This window comes from Pimephales promelas, chromosome 22, assembly GCF_988280905.1.
Source record: "Pimephales promelas chromosome 22, fPimPro1.hap1.1, whole genome shotgun sequence".
In the NCBI taxonomy this organism is placed as follows: domain Eukaryota; kingdom Metazoa; phylum Chordata; class Actinopteri; order Cypriniformes; family Leuciscidae; genus Pimephales; species Pimephales promelas.
The window spans coordinates 2,543,574-2,560,845 of record NC_142790.1 but is presented as its reverse complement, the minus strand read 5'-3'; the positions used below and the strand labels follow the sequence as shown (position 1 = coordinate 2,560,845).

The 17,272-nt window shown below is 33.8% G+C and overlaps 1 protein-coding gene across 7 annotated transcripts in view; it reads left to right on the top strand.

Moving 5' to 3' along the window:
• The window catches only part of pard3aa (par-3 family cell polarity regulator alpha, a), a 516,002-nt gene that overhangs the window by 53,933 nt on the left and 444,797 nt on the right, over positions 1-17,272 (top strand). For all 7 annotated transcript variants that reach the window (XM_089125821.1, XM_089125818.1, XM_089125820.1 and 4 more), the window contains exon 2: positions 4,751-4,852. In XM_089125821.1, the coding sequence (XP_088981947.1) occupies positions 4,751-4,852 (102 nt within the window). The remainder of the gene's footprint in view (positions 1-4,750; positions 4,853-17,272) is intronic.

Here is a 17,272-nt window from a genome sequence, read left to right as displayed (position 1 = left end):
TATGAACAAAAGTGTTACTTGTGACCCCTTTATTGTACACTCTAAACCAGCGATTCCCAAACTGTGGTCCGCGGACCACTAGTGGTCCGTGAGGGTACTGCAGGAGGTCCGTGAAAAGGCAAAATAATAATAATAAAAAAAAAATACCAAGAAATTCCTGTTAAAACAAAAGTAAAAAGAATATGTAGGCCTATATTTATATAAAATGTAAATTAAATTGTCAAGCTATTGTGTGATTACTAAAATAGGCTAGTGGCGCTCAGCCATGACGTTCAAGCTCCGTGCCGTCAGATGTGCAGATGACAGATGACAAACTCAAGCCTACTTTTTTGAGGAATCTGGAGATTAACGTTAATAATCCCCTAAAATCTATTTTCTCGCGATTTAAACATTGGTTGAAACATTCGGAATATTGTAAGTTATCATCTTAACTAAATATATAACACTAGGTTTGTGATTTTGGGATATTTTAATGCAAAAATCTTAGGTATTCCACCTTTAACACATTACTTAAAAGCACTAAGTCAGATTTCTAACAGTTGATCTATATGAACAAAAGTGTTACTTGTGACCCCTTTATTGTACACTCTAAACCAGCGATTCCCAAACTGTGGTCCGCGGACCACTAGTGGTCCATGAGGGTACTGCAGGAGGTCCGTGAAAAGGCAAAATAATAATAAAAAAAATAAAAATACCAAGAAATTCCTATTAAAACAAAAGTAAAAAGAATATGTAGGCCTATATTTATATAAAATGTAAATTAAATTGTCAAGCTATTGTGTGATTACTAAAATAGGCTAGTGGCGCTCAGCCATGACGTTCAAGCTCCGTGTCGTCAGATGTGCAGATGACAGATGACAAACTCAAGCCTTCTTTTTTAAGAACTCTGAAGATTAACGTTAATAATCCCCTAAAATCTATTTTCTCGGATTTAAACATTGTTTGAAACATTCGGAATATTGTAAGTTATCATCTTAACTAAATATATAACACTAGGCTTGTGATTTTGGGATATTTTAATGCAAAAATCTTAGGTATTCCACCTTTAACACATTACTTAAAAGCACTAAGTCAGATTTCTAACAGTTGATCTATATGAACAAAAGTGTTACTTGTGACCCCTTTATTGTACACTCTAAACCAGTGATTCCCAAACTGTGGTCCGCGGACCACTAGTGGTCCGTGAGGGTACTGCAGAAGGTCCGTGAAAAGGCAAAATAATAATAATTTAAAAAAAAAATACCAAGAAATTCCTATTAAAACAAAAGTAAAAAGAATATGTAGGCCTATATTTATATAAAATGTAAATTAAATTGTCAAGCTATTGCGTGATTACTAGTGGTGCTCAGCCATGACGTTCAAGCTCCGTGTCGTCAGATGTGCAGATGACAGATGACAAACTCAAGCCTTCTTTTTTAAGAACTCTGAAGATTAACGTTAATAATCCCCTAAAATCTATTTTCTCGCGATTTAAACATTGGTTGAAACATTCGTAATATTGTAAGTTATCATCTTAACTAAATATATACCACTAGGCTTGTGATTTTGGGATATTTTAATGCAAAAATCTTACGTATTCCACCTTTAACATTACTTAAAAGCATATGTCCATATTTGACCCAAATTTGGATTGAAACAACCCAGCATTTTTTAGAGTGTAACATTATTTAAATGCATTGGCGTTTGTGTGCTCAGTGTGGATCTTCATCCATCATCGTGTCTTGGGACATAATTAATAATCCGCTTCATTTATACAGCGCTTCACGCAATAGATGCATGCTAACTGCAGAAAGTGTTATCCAAGGTGTGTGTTTTATCAGCATGTGTGTTTCCTTGTGTTGGTTGTGTAATGTTCAACTAGACCGCTTTATTGAACCACATCCGCACGTGACTTACACTATGTCAACTAGTTTTCCGTGTGGTTTTGGATGCGTAGCGAGAGCCACGACACACTCCACTTAGACACCTAACTACTTCATTCATCTTTCTTCGCCCTTCATGCTTTAATATTTCATCCCTCACATCACAATGTCTTCTGTTCTCCTGCAACGGTTCTGTTCTTAAATCTGGACCGTCCCTGCAAACCCTCCTTCATAAATAATACCTGCACACACACAGCCTTTCGCCCTCACCTCATCTCCGTCTCCTGCTGATTATTGGCTCCATTTGATGTTAAATCTGCATGTTATTCGCTGGGTTCAACGGCCTCGGGGACTGTGGGAGGACGAGTCGTCTCCGCAGCGGATCTGTTCAGATATTTGCTGAGTCGTGCTCTGGGTTTGTGGCCTGAAAATGTCTTCCAGATTAAAACTTGGATGAACTGGTTGACATTGTTCCTTTTGAACGGGTTCACGTTTCTGTTTGTTCGATTGTGACTCATTATTCTGCTGAATTATTTTGTGGTTGGTATAATTATGTTTTTTTAATGCTTGCACAAATAAGTTGTCTCTTGTCTTTTGGAGAAACACTAAGAGGGGAAATTAGTTGATATTAGGGATGCACGATATATCGGTTATCCATCGATATTAGAGATTTATTTTTCATTTAGGCTAGCAATATTGACTGCTGGATATTGGATGTATAATATATTGGATATTTAATCATTTTGTCTTTGTTTCCGATCTTTTAAAATGACTTTTACATTAAAATTCTAGGGCTGTCAAATGATTAATCGCGATTAATCGCATCCAAAATTAAAGTTTGTATTTACATAATATATGTGGGTGCACTGTGTATAATTATTTTGTATATATATATAAATACACACACACACACACGCATGTATATTTAAGAAAAAAATATTATTTATATATAATAAAATATTTATATATTTATTACATATTATATATAAATCAGTATGTACATGAAAATATTTCTTAAATATATACAAGCATGTGTGTATTTATTTCTATAAAATAATTATACACAGTGCACCCACATATATTATGTAAACACAAACTTTTATTTTGGATGCGATTAATTAAAATTTATTATGTATTTTTGTTTTCTTAATGTTTCTGTTCTTATTCTGCACAATTCATATATACACAGTACATATACACACACACTACATAATTGTGCCTTTATTTCTAGTAAAATTATTATGACTAAACTTTTTGACTATATTTCACAAATATATATATACAATCTGAATTGTGACTTTCTATCTATTTCTTACAACTGAGACTTTATTTTTCAATACTGTGAATTTATTTCTCATAATATCTTATATATATAAAGAGAAGTTGCTCTTTTCATGTAGCCTGACGTCATCTGAATGAAACCCTTTACTTCCAAATGTTTGTTGTACAGAATTGAGACTTTCCCAATCCAGTCGGTTCTTGTGGATTAAAATGTGGGTTTTTTTTTTTTCTGATTGCGTACTTGGAAATACATCAGATTAGGGATGAAAGTTGAAACGTGAAAAACGACAGATAAATAGATGGATGTATGGATGATAAAGCTAGATCAGTCATTCCTCTGGTAGACTGAAGCCGGCATAGCCTTGCATTCCTTCGGTGTGCGACCCCAATTTCTCCCATTTCTTCTCCATCATCAGCTGGCTTTGAAGCTCTTCCAGGGTGTGTGTGTGATGCCAAGCTGACTGTGGGTTATTCAGCTGTGCCCAGTTATGAGATTACATTGCTTCAGATGAGTTCAGTCAGGACACACGGTCACGCACAGAGAGATATTACAGTGACTGGCTGGTCATGTTATTTAGATTCATAAGCACTGTAAAAAATAAACCGTAAATTTTACGGTAAAAAAAAAAACGGCAGCTGTGGTTGCCAGAACTTTACCGTTAAAAATACGGTAGGAACGTTAATGGTTTTACAGACTTAACTTAAAATTTACAGTAATAAACCGTCATTTATTTTCTGATAAAATGTGGATTTACCAACTTATTGATGTATTGATATCTGTTTTGGACCATTGTAATATACTGACAACCAACAATCATCACAGCAGTGATGAGAGTTACAAGTGAATAATTGTATAAAGCAATACTTAATTAAAGAAGCTGCACAATGTCATTCACACAAACATTAAGCACCATCATGGTAACACACATGAAATTTAAAAAAATGCAATAAACATTAATTTAACAACATTAAATGTAACATATAACCCTAATGTAGATAACTGATTAGAAAAAAAAACAATAAAACTATGAGGAACCGTAGTTATTTCAACAAAAATACATCAAATGTGAAGTGTCACACAGGGAATTGTGGGAATGTCAATTTACGTTTTTTCACTGTAAATTATACAATGATTTGTTCTTTTTCACTTTCAAAAACTTAAAATTAACGGTAAATTTAACGGTATTTTACTGTAAAATTATATCACAGTTATTTACCGTGTATAGTATGGAAACTTTCTGTTTACCAATTAACAGTTTTGCACTGTAGCATTTTTACAGTATTTTACCGTTAAAATCACGGTTATTTTTTACAGTGTGTGTTTTTTAATCATTCCAATCTAGCCCCGTTTTATTTGTTCTGGTACAAGACGGCTAATAAGCATAAGAACATATAACACCCACAAATATTAGGTAAAAATGACCTGTATTTGATTACATAAAATAAGCTATTATCTCATTCATTGCAATACTGAACATTCCTCCATTTCTTCTCTGGTTGTTTCGTGCCTGAAATCCTTCGCCTAAAGTCAGTTTTCTTTTACCAACAACAAGTCATGGATATTTAGAGATGCTGGTGACACTGATCGTAACTCTCTCTTCTCTTAGGACCCGGGCTACTGGATACAGGTCCATCGGTTAGAACATGGAGACGGGGGGATTTTGGACCTGGATGACGTGCTGTGTGATGTAGCCGACGACAAAGACCAGGTATGAAGTGTGCATGCTTATCTGTTCTTACTTTAGGAGAGACGCTGATCTCTACACTCAAAAAAATGAACTGGGAAGGTCGTGCACTTTACATAATATATTTAGTTTACTTATAATAATTGTGTTTTTTGACTTGAAATGTTTTTTTTTTCTTAAGGTCTATGTAGTAAAAAACTACCTATAAGTAAAAAACTCGTACATCCAGAGGGGGGCAGTATAGTGCGAGCCGACTGCCATTTTGCCTGAACTTAATTTAATTGTGTTGAATCTGTTTACGTAATCCGTTTGTGTTGGATTACATGATTGATTTGTGTCGCATTAACTGAAACTGGGTGGTGCTTTTAGTTTCCAGCATGCTTTGCATATGTTTGAATTAAGAGAGAATAAGTGTTAAAATTAAGTGTTATTTTACGTTTTTTTTGTTGTTGAAAAATTTAGAAAAGGGGAAGACTTGATAGTTGTAATTGTGTTTAAAGTTAAATTATATTGGGATTATTAAACCATTTAAATTACAGTAGGTTACCCTTTTGTTTGGCCGACGACTGATTTAATTATTTTCTATTGCTTTGGTTGAGGGAGCATGTAAATCTTAGCATTTACGATGCAAATAGCTAGTTATAGTCTATCAATTTAAGTATGTATCACTGAAATAAATGAAATATAAATGGATGATGCCAGGAAGCCTTTAAAAATTTACATTGAGACTACTTAAATTGGGTCACTTAAAATAACTTAATTCCATGATGTGGAACTTACATAAACAAATTATGTTTGTTTAACGTAATCCAGTTATGTGGAACCTGATGACGAAAAAAAAATAAGTAAAGCCAACATAACATTTTCTTGAGTGTTGTTTTTAACTTCAACTTTCATTTCCAGTTTGAATATACCAAAATGGCAGATAATTATAATTATTAAAAATAATCATATCTGTGATGACAACTGGATCTTTCTGGCCTCGTGACGACAATGAGTGTGTTTGCGTGAAAAATTTTAACCCGGTCATATAAATGCCTTAAGTTATTTTTATTCGGGTTTATATACTGTTTAAGCCGACAACTAGCCTATGTTTTTGGTATTTTGGTGGAGGTGTTTTTTGTGCATGTCTATTTATGCTTCAAATGATTTCAAAATATCACGAATGCGATCTTGCATTGTTCAAGCTAATTTTAGATGGTTATCATCAGCATTTTGTTGTATATGTGATCAACCACTGTCGGATACTACCAACTCAATCACGTTAGAAATAGTTGTACATGATCTGGCGATTTCGTATGAATTCTTACGTGATTTTTCAATTTTTAGAAAACAAGCAAGCATGAATGTCCATCCCCAAACAGTTATGAAGCAGTTATCTATATTTATTTCATTATGTTTTACACACTATTTCAAAATAGGCTACTTGTTGGATATTAGACAATATACAGTATATATTTCACAGTATGCAGTGTGTTATCTGTTCAAGCGTAGTCTGTGGCTTGGTGAAAACGTGGCCTTTCTACATCCACCATGTTGTTGTTTTTTTATGCAAGGCTTCCATGTATTTTGAATACAGATTGCCTGTGTTTATGATAAACTAGATGTCAAAATATCAGATATTCCAGATTAGTTTCCAAATCCCTTTAGCCGAGCGAGGGTGAGAAAAGGCAGAGGTCGTCCTCGCTTTGACTTGTTTTTCTCAACTGTTATTGTGGTTATCTTATCTGCGTGTGCTTCGATTTATTTCCCCCATGCTTGGGAATGGCCAGGAACATTGACTGTTTATTACTAGCAATACACTGAAATTTCGGTGACCGAAAAGGATTTTTTGGTTTCGACTGGAACAGTTTTGTACGTCCGGAAAGGAGATGTTTAAAGGAGTAGTTCACTTTTAAAAAAAAACTTTTGCTGATAATTTACGTAATTGCGTTTTAACTGATCCAGTGTCTATTTTGTGCACGCAAATCTATAACGGGTAAATATGTCAGATGTGTGGACAATAGAGCTGGGTTGACATTATCGATTTATCAAATGTATTTGATCTTCATTTGAATGAACTGAGATGTTTTAGTCTATGCATGAACAAAAATTCACTAAACAGTATTTGTAGCTACAGCGCCAACGGCACGTGAACTGATCATCTCTTTCTCTTTACGACTAGTTATGGCATGAAATAAATGAAATGTTAAAATGAATATTACAACTTACTGAGATGTATCATGTCTCAAATGGTGTTTCAATGTCATGTAATGTTACATTTACCTCAGGAAAGCCATTCAATGATAAATTAACTCTAGAGAAATAACTCTAGAGAGGAGCAATTTGCTAAAAATGTAAGCTTCATTCAGCTAAAGGAAAACATTAACTCACTAATCACTAATTTTTACCTATTCCTCTAATTTCCTGTGTGAGTCTGTGTGACTCACTGCATTGGGCAGACTTTAACTTGCCAGTTTCGGACCACCTCATGCTAAATAAATTTATTTTTTTCTCAATGTTGCATTTTTCCTCCATGAAAAGCATCATTATTTGGTCATAGCAATGGAATGTGGGAAGTTTCCTCTTGTTCACCACATCGTCAATAATGGCTAATCTCAGTTCCACACAAGAGATGTGTCCCTCTGGGGTGTTTAAACTCGTAGTTTGTTCATTAGCATCACTGCTAATGTTGTCAAGCCCTGATAAATTGTGTTTAGCCAGCAAGCTAATTAGTCCGTCCGTTCCTGCTGGGCTCTGGTGACATCTCAATGCCTTCAGCCGCTTTTGTTCCTAGTGATTTATAATCATCCTCTCAGCATGACCACAATTGATAATCCATGTTAGCTCAATTAGTAAACAGCACACACACTGGCTACGCTTGCATTGTGCCAAATCCATACTATGAAGCTAATTAGCATTAGCATACAAGCACACCCTGATGAACCCAAGATCTGTGTTTTACAATGCTGAATACTAGGAATGCGTGATATTGGAAAGAAATGACATTGAAAACAACTTCACCAGATGACTCGAATAGCTCTGTTCGGGAAGAATTAATCGTTTTTGAATGATTGCATTTAAAATAAGAAGTGATACGAAAATTTGCCCTATATATTAAAGCTGATAAATAATGTTTTATGTCCGAGATGCTTCAGATGTGCAATGTTTAATATGATGGCTTTGAATTGGTTGAAATATGATGCACTCTCAGGAAAAAAGGTCCAAAAGCTGTCACTGCAGCTGTACCTTTTCAAAAGGTACGCTTTTGTATCTAAAGGGGGCATATTGGTACCTTAATGGTACTTATTAGCACCTAAATGTCCATATTAGCACCTAAAATGTACATATTAGAACCTAAATGTACATATTAGCACCTAAAATGTACAAATTAGCAAATAAATGTCCATATTAGCACCTAAAATGTCCATATTAGCAAATAAATGTCCATATTACCACCTAAATATACACATTGGCATTGGCACCTAAAATGTACATATTAGCACCTAAAATTTACAAATTAGCAAGTAAATGTCCATATTATTTTAACTGTCGCCTTGCTTTTGGCTTGCTTTGAGCTTGCTCAGTTGGGGTTATTTAGTGTTTAGCAATGTTGTTGATCTGTGTTGTGCTACTTTCATGTTATCACTGTGAAGCTGCTTTGATACAATCTGTATTGTGAAAAGCGCTATATAAATAAATGTGATCTGAAATGTGATCTGATATTAGCACCTAAAATGTACATATTAGCAAATAAATGTCCATATTAGCACCTTAATATACATATTGGCACCTAAATGTACATATTAGAACCTAAATGTACATATTAGCACCTTAATATACATATTGGCACCTATATTAGAACCTAAATGTACATATTAGCACCTAAAATGTACATATTAGCAAATAAATGTCCATATTAGCACCTAAATGTGCATATTAGCAAGTAAATGTCCATATTAGCACCTAAATGTGCATATTAGCAAGTAAATGTCCATATTAGCACCATATTGGAACCTAAAATGGACATATTAGCACCTAAAATGTACATGTTAGCAAGTAAATGTCCATATTACCACCTAAATATACACATTGGCACCTAAAATGTGCATATTGACACCTAAATGTATTAGCACCTAAATGTGCATATTAGCACCTAAAATTTACAAATTAGCAAGTAAATGTCCATATTAGCACCTAAAATGTACATATTAGCAAATAAATGTCCATATTAGCACCTTAATATACATATTGGCACCTAAATGTACATATTAGAACCTAAATGTACATATTAGCACCTAAAATTTACAAATTAGCAAGTAAATGTCCATATTAGCACCTAAAATGTACATATTAGCAAATAAATGTCCATATTAGCACCTTAATATACATATTGGCACCTAAATGTACATATTAGAACCTAAATGTACATATTAGCACCTAAAATGTACATATTAGCAAATAAATGTCCATATTAGCACCTAAATATACATATTGGAACCTAAAATGTACATATTAGCACCTAAAATGTACATGTTAGCAAGTAAATGTCCATATTAGAACCTAAATGTACATTTTAGCTCCTAAAATGTACATATTAGCATCTAAATATACAAATTAGCACGCACCTGTCCTAAAATGTACATATCAGCACCTAAAATGGACAAAAGTGTACCTTTTGAAAAGGTACAGCCCCAGTGACAGATTTTGTACCTTTTTTTCTGAAGGTGTGGGAATCGCAATACTGTTATATAAATCTACATAAAATCAACATATATTTAATTATAAAGATGATAATTGTGTGTTTGGGACATGGCTTTTAATGGTGAGACTAATCAGGCTCTCAAAAATTATATACAAATTAAGGATTTATCGGCCAATATAGATTTTTGGCTTTCAAATATAAAGAATCATCACATCGGCCAAAATGTATCCTAATCAAAATGTATTTTAATAGCACTCGTAACAAAATTAATGGTAGCTTGGCACAGTGATGATGTCAGATGATGATAACTGAATAATAACCATATTCATATAACATAACAGATGTTGACATATACATAAGAGGGGGGGGGGGTAGAAAATATGTATTTTGCATCCAAAATGACGTGATTTTACAGAGAGAATCAGTCGAGCTGTCGTTCTTGTTTCAGGTTGATGAACATGATCTACCGCAGAGCATATTCAGGGAAGCGTTCAGGCTTGTGTGTGTGTGTGTGTCGTCTTGGGAGGCTTGAGCTTTTTTTTCTGCCGGGTGTCATGGTAACATCTCTGCCAGGACGAGTCAAGCGTCTGAATCTGTGGCACTTCTGCGTGAGAAACGGCCGAGAGCCACAACATCCCTCACACACACACACACACACACACACGCTCAGCTCAGGAAACAGATTTCAGTGCACCGTGCATTACATTCCTGAATATTGTTAGTCTTGCATCATCTCTCTTGTTGTTTTTTCTATTTTTACATCATTGTCTCTCACTGATCTCTCTCCCGTACCCGTCTGATGTTCACACACACCGCTTCTGTGCTTCTGTGCACTTGCCGTCATGCATTTCTCATGACTGAGGATTAGATTTGAATATTATTCTGCTATGCTGTGCACATGGTGAGCCTAAGTAGCTTTGCGTCTTTGTGTGTTTCTGTCAGATGTTCAGGGCTTATTTTATGTGCTTGAATTAACATTAAAGGCTTTCATTTCCAATATTAGTCAATTTCTCGTATTATGATGCCAACACAAACGGGGGTCTTTCATTTAAATGTTTTACAGATGCTTTGGGCGTTCACTTATAAGCATTTTATTGAGTCTTTACTAAATATATAAATATAATAGGGCTGTGCAAAAATTAATTGTGATTAATCGCATCCAAAATAAAAGTTTTTGTTTACATAATATATTTGTGTGTGGTGTATATAATTATTTTGAATATATAAATACACACACATGCATGTATATATTTAAGAATTATTTGTGCTTAAATTCTGTGTATATATATATATATATATAAATGTACATAATCTATATTATATAAATATAAATATTTTATATATGAATAACACATTTTCTTAAATATATACATGCATGTGTGTGTATTTATATATACAAAATATTTATATACAGCACACACAAATATATTATGTAAACACAGACTTTTATTTTGGATGCGATTAATCGCTATTAATTTTTGCACAGCCCTAAAATATAAGCATGCATATGTTTTTGCTTTAAGCTTTAATGGCTCATAGAGCCCGACCGATAAAGGATTTTGAAGGCAGATACCGGTACAAATATTTTTGGGTTTTAAAATCCGATATTCCGATATATCGGCCGATATATATATATATATTTTTTTATTAAATATTGTTGGATTTCACACACGTGTAAAAGAAAATCTAACTTTTCCGCATAAGATACGTTTGATACTTTTTCTCTATGTCTAAATGTTCACTCCTCGCAAGTATAACTTACATTTTACAATGCAGGGACTGTAACTAGAGATATACTAGTTATAAATACAGTAATTACACTCTCAGAAAAAAAGGTACAAAAGCTGTCACTGGGGCTGTACCTTTTCAAAAGGTAAACTTTTGTCAATTTTAGGTGCTAATATGCACATTTGAGGTGCTAATATGTACATTTTATGTGATAATATGTACATTTTAGGTGCTAATATGTCCATTTCATGAGCTAATATGTCTATTTTAGGTGTTAATATGTACATTTTAGGTGATATGTACATTTTAGGTGCCAATATGTACATTTTATGTTCTAATATGTCTATTTCATGAGCTAACATGTCAATTTTAGCTGGTAATATGTTCATTTTAGGTGCTAATATGTCATTTTTAGGTGTTAATATGTAAGTTTTAGGTGATAATACGTACATTTTAGGTGCTAATATGTCCATTTAATGAGCTAATATGTACATTTCAGGTGCTAATATGTACCACTAAGGTACCAATATGTAGCCTTTGGATACAAAAGTGTACCTTTTGAAAAGGTACAGCCCCAGTGACAGCTTTTGTACCTTTTTTTTCTGAGAGTGTACTTTATTTAGGCAGAAAAAGTTCATTAATGTTAACATTAGCGGTCTTCCACTGATGACAGTGGCATTAGCTTGCTTTGTGGTTAGTCTATGATTAGCAATAGATAACATCATACTGCAAGTTGTAAAACATACATTTTCAATGTAACAGGCCAAGGAGAGATGATTGAAGTGTTTTTCGTCCGTTTTTATTTTATTTTTTAAATATTCATTTATCGGCCATTATAACTGCCGATACCGATATTATGTAAAATGCCTAATATCGGCCGATAATATCGGTCTGGCTCTAATGGCTCATATAGTTTGAATACATGCAATACTTGTGAGGCCCAAACTGAGCTAAAATATGACATTTTGTGCAGTTGCAGATATCTATATGATCAAAAGTAAGATGAAATTCTGATGCTTGTAATGTAAATCATTGAGATCTTTAGCCGACTAGGATAGCAGGATAGCAAACTACAGAAGCTCTTGCTGTTTTACTGCCTCTAGTGTTCATTTCTTTTAATGTATATATTGTGTATTTCGCGTTTTGCAAAAATGTTGCCACAGAAACACTTTCCCACTGAGCCTGTGTTGAATAATCAGTTAATCTGAAGTTATCCTGAGTTTAAAGCAAGTTTGACGTCAGATTTCATCTCGATTTGAAGCCGAGAGCGTGTCCAGCGCTGGTGAAATATGTCCAGCTGCTGCTTTTTAGGAAGTGTGTGTGTGTTTATGGACTTCACGGACGGTCATTCTGTCGTTCGTCCTGAAGCTCCTGGTTCTGATGGGTAAATGTTTTTCCAGGTGTTCTCCGTAAGCCTTATGCTCTGGCCTCGGACGCCGGATGTGGCTTTCCATGATTAATACAGTATAGTAGCCTATAGTTGCTGGTCAGAGATCATCAGATCATCATATTAGAGGGATTTCTGGAGGATCGTGTGACACTGAGGACTGGAGTAACGTTTCGATTTGTTTCAAATAATGACCTCAATTTTAGCAGCAATTATGAAATTACTTCATATTTGTCTTGGAACAACTTTGATGTGTTGGTAACACTGACTTTACAATAAGGTCTCATTTGTTAACATTAGTTATTGCATGAAATATCATGAACTAACAATGAGAAATATATAAATATATAGGCTATATATTTTAACAAACTGAGATTAATAAATGCTGTACATGTGTTGTTCACTGTTAGTTCATATTAACTATTAAAGTTGGTAAGGTATTGTATGTGTGAGAGTGTAAGAGAGAGTGTGTGAGTGAGTGAGTGTGTGTGTGAGAGAAAGAGAGAGAGAGAGTGAGAGTGTGTGTGTGTGTGTGTATTTGCACGTTTGCTGATTACTGATATCCAGTTTTTCTAGTTCTCTATAGCAGCTGGTTTGACTGGTTATGGCTTCATTTTAAAGAGTGTCTGTTCTGGTGTGTGTTCATTTCCTGTCACTGTCTCTCATCACCGTCTCGTCACAGTTCACACAAACTCAAAGAGATACGCCAGGACGTGCCGAATATTTATACTTGAAAACCTTTGAAACGCTGGACTGAATAATGCATTGTGCTTTTGTTCTTTGTAGAAGCGTCTAAAACACACATCTGCGCACAATACACACACTGAACGCCCTAAGCGTTTGATTGATTCATGCCTTCTGATGCATTTTTCATAGTTAAATGTACAGAATGAGTTTGTCTTTAAGGCTTAAAACACTATGAAAAAGCTCTGCAAGATCAGTGTGACACGATGCTTATGTTCCTGTCAGAGTTTAAAGAGGGAAATATGAGTTTAAAGAGGGAAATATGAGTTAAGAGGTATATATGGGTTTAAAGAGGTACATATGAGTTTAAAGATCTATATATGAGTTTAAAGAGGTATATATGAGTTTAAAGAGGTACATATGAGTTTAAAGAGGGAAATATGAGTTTAAAGAGGTACATATGAGTTAAGAGGTATATATGAGTTTAAAGAGGTACATATGAGTTTAAAGAGGGAAATATGAGTTTAAAGAGGGAAATATGAGTTTAAAGAGGGAAATATGAGTTTAAAGAGGTATATATGAGTTTAAAGAGGGAAATATGAGTTTAAAGAGGGAAATATGAGTTTAAAGAGGTATATTAAAGAGGTATATATGAGTTTAAAGAGGGAAATATGAGTTTAAATAGGTATATATGAGTTTAAAGAGGGAAATATGAGTTTAAAGAGGTATATATGAGTTTAAAGAGGGAAATATGAGTTTAAAGAGGTATATATGAGTTTAAAGAGGTATATATGAGTTTAAAGAGGGAAATATGAGTTTAAAGAGGTATATATGAGTTTAAAGAGGGAAATATGAGTTTAAAGAGGTATATGAGTTTAAAGAGGGAAATATGAGTTTAAAGAGGTATATATGAGTTTAAAGAGGGAAATATGAGTTTAAAGAGGGAAATATGAGTTTAAAGAGGTATATATGAGTTTAAAGAGGGAAATATGAGTTTAAAGAGGGAAATATGAGTTTAAAGAGGTATATATGAGTTTAAAGAGGTATATATGAGTTTAAAGAGGGAAATATGAGTTTAAAGAGGTATATATGAGTTTAAAGAGGGAAATATGAGTTTAAAGAGGTATATATGAGTTTAAAGAGGTATATATGAGTTTAAAGAGGGAAATATGAGTTTAAAGAGGGAAATATGAGTTTAAAGAGGGAAATATGAGTTTAAAGAGGTATATATGAGTTTAAAAAAATAAAAATAAAATATTTTTATTATTATTTATTTATTTATTTATTTTTACAAAATATTGTTTAATGTAATTAAATAAATTATGTACAATGCAAATATATTAAAGAGTGCTAGGGTAATAATCATATTTTTATTTATTTATTTATTTACAGTGTATGTAACCTGCCATGCTAATATAGTATTTTAGACGCATACAATATTAAAACCTTTACACTTTTTTCTTCCAATTGGATACCGTTGCTGCACAATATACATTTTTGTAAGAAAAGCTTCAGCTAACTTTGAAAATAGCACAAACTGTTTGTTATTTTTCTTAAGTACAGTGTGGCTCATGAGACGCTTGAGAGGAGTTTAGACGTCTTGCTTTTAATGAGAATATCCAGTATCTGTATCTGTAAGAAGGATTATTATCAGTGACGATGATGATGATAATGAGGATAATTATTCCCTGTCATTATAATATTGTGTGTGAGGAGACAGCGAGCGTGTGTGTGTGTGTCATCTGTTTGACTCATCAAGGTTGATAATAAATCATAACCAATTTGTGACACCGGACTGACACACACACACACACACACACACACTGCACTTGTTCTGCACTTTCACTGTTTATTATTTTTTGAAGAGAAGCATCTCTCTCTGATTCAGGCTCATATAGGGTTAGTTTATGTCTTGTTTCAGGCCTGTTCGTCCTCACTGGTGGTCCCGCTGTATAAGCACCTGTCTCTCTCTCTGATCTGAAAGGCAATGAAGCGTTTTATAACACAGACACACACGCTTTATCTGTGGCTTGAGTGGCTGAGAGTCGTTTGGAGAAATTGGATTTCTCACCCGATTGCTCTGTGAAGTGGCCATTATGTGTTGTCGTGGTGATAAGAGAGAGCGCTGTGTCATGTGACGTGTATTGTTGAGGAAGAATAGAGGCATGAACCGGGTTGTAAAACGCGTCTCCCTGTATAATAACTAGATGTCACACACAAACACGCATGTATGCATACATAAGCTAACACGCTGTGAAAGGCCATCTCTGGTTCAAGTATTACAATCAAGGGTCAAATAGTTATTTCTCGCCTATTTTGAGAATCTAATATTGAAATTGATCAAATGTGGAGTGTGTGTGTGTGTGTGTGTCTCCTATTGTAGCTGGTTATATTTACTATATACTTGTAGTCACTCTTGTGATTTAGAAATGGATGTGCTGGCCTCTAGTGGTTAGAAGCCTCCATGAAAATGTGCAAATACATCAAGAAAAGATCTATCTATCTATCTATCTATCTATCTATCTATCTATCTATCTATCTATCTATCTATCTATCTATCTATCTATCTATCTATCTATCTATCTATCTATCTATCTATCTATCTATCTATCCATCTATCCATTTATCCATCTATCCATCTATCCATCTATCTATCCATCCATCCATCCATCCATCCATCTCTCCATCTCTCCTCTATCCATCTATCTATCTGGCAGAATCGTTTGTTTTAAAACAATTGCTTGTAGAATTTTTTTTTTTTTTACTTTTTAGGCATGTATATGCAATATGCATTAAATGTATGTTTGTATTTATATATGCCAGATGTATATTTGCTATTATAACTATATTATATATATGTATATTATAACTATGCAAAAACAAAATTATCCAAGTAATAATATAAGCATAAATAAATAAATAAATAAATAAATGTTTAGAAGTAAATAAACTCAAATGTATGTTGTTTCATGAAGTCTATATATTATTTTAATAAAATTATTGCTTCTAGTAAAATTAGTCATTTAAATGTATATATGCCTCTTATATTTTTTGTTTATATTACATGCCAGTTGTATATTTCAAATATAAAATTATGTAAATACAAAATAAGCAGAAACCAGAAAAAAATATTTGATATGTCCCTGCTGTGTTTATTATCAGTCTCTGTATATGCTTGGATGTCTGTGTCACTGGTGATGAGGAGTAACTAACGGCGTTAGTAAGAAACTTCACTGCCGCATCATGAGTGCAGCAGGCGCGGCGGTGACTACACAAACTTAGTCCCGGTCACGTTGGAAGCTGGGGACTATTTTCAGGCGCTGCACTTTCATATCATTACGCCTGCTGCACTCATGGTACGGCAGTGAAGTTTCCTGATTATTACGCAGGAATGAGAGTATAGTTCCTAGTCATATCAGCCTAGGAAATCGCAACTTTACATTTTCCGTCTGTCTTAGAGCACGATGTTACTATAGAAGAGTCAAGTTTTAAATAGGAAAAATATCGAAACACTTCGCTAATTTTTTTGGGAGAAATGCTAATAGTCTTGTGCACTTCAATGATGTATGCTAAGCTATGCTAAAAGTGGTACCGTCAGAACCGGAGATCGGCTAAATGGATTCAAAAACGGTAAAACTCAACAGTTTAACACTGGGGGAGTTGTAAAATGAGCATATTTCCAAAAAAAAAAAAAAGAAGAAGAAGTGGAGTATTCATTTAAACTGTTTACTTTACTTTTGTGAGGAAGAAAATACTTTAAGTCGGATACAGTATATCAACCATCTATTGTGTTTTTCTCTTCCATTATAGTAATGATACTATTTTAATATTTAAATTAATAGGTTTCTCTCACATTGTACCACAGCAACATTAAAATAGTGTAGATTAGTGTACAATGTTTTATAATTGTCCCACTTTATTTTAAGTGGCTTTATGTACTTACATTGAACAATAAGTACAA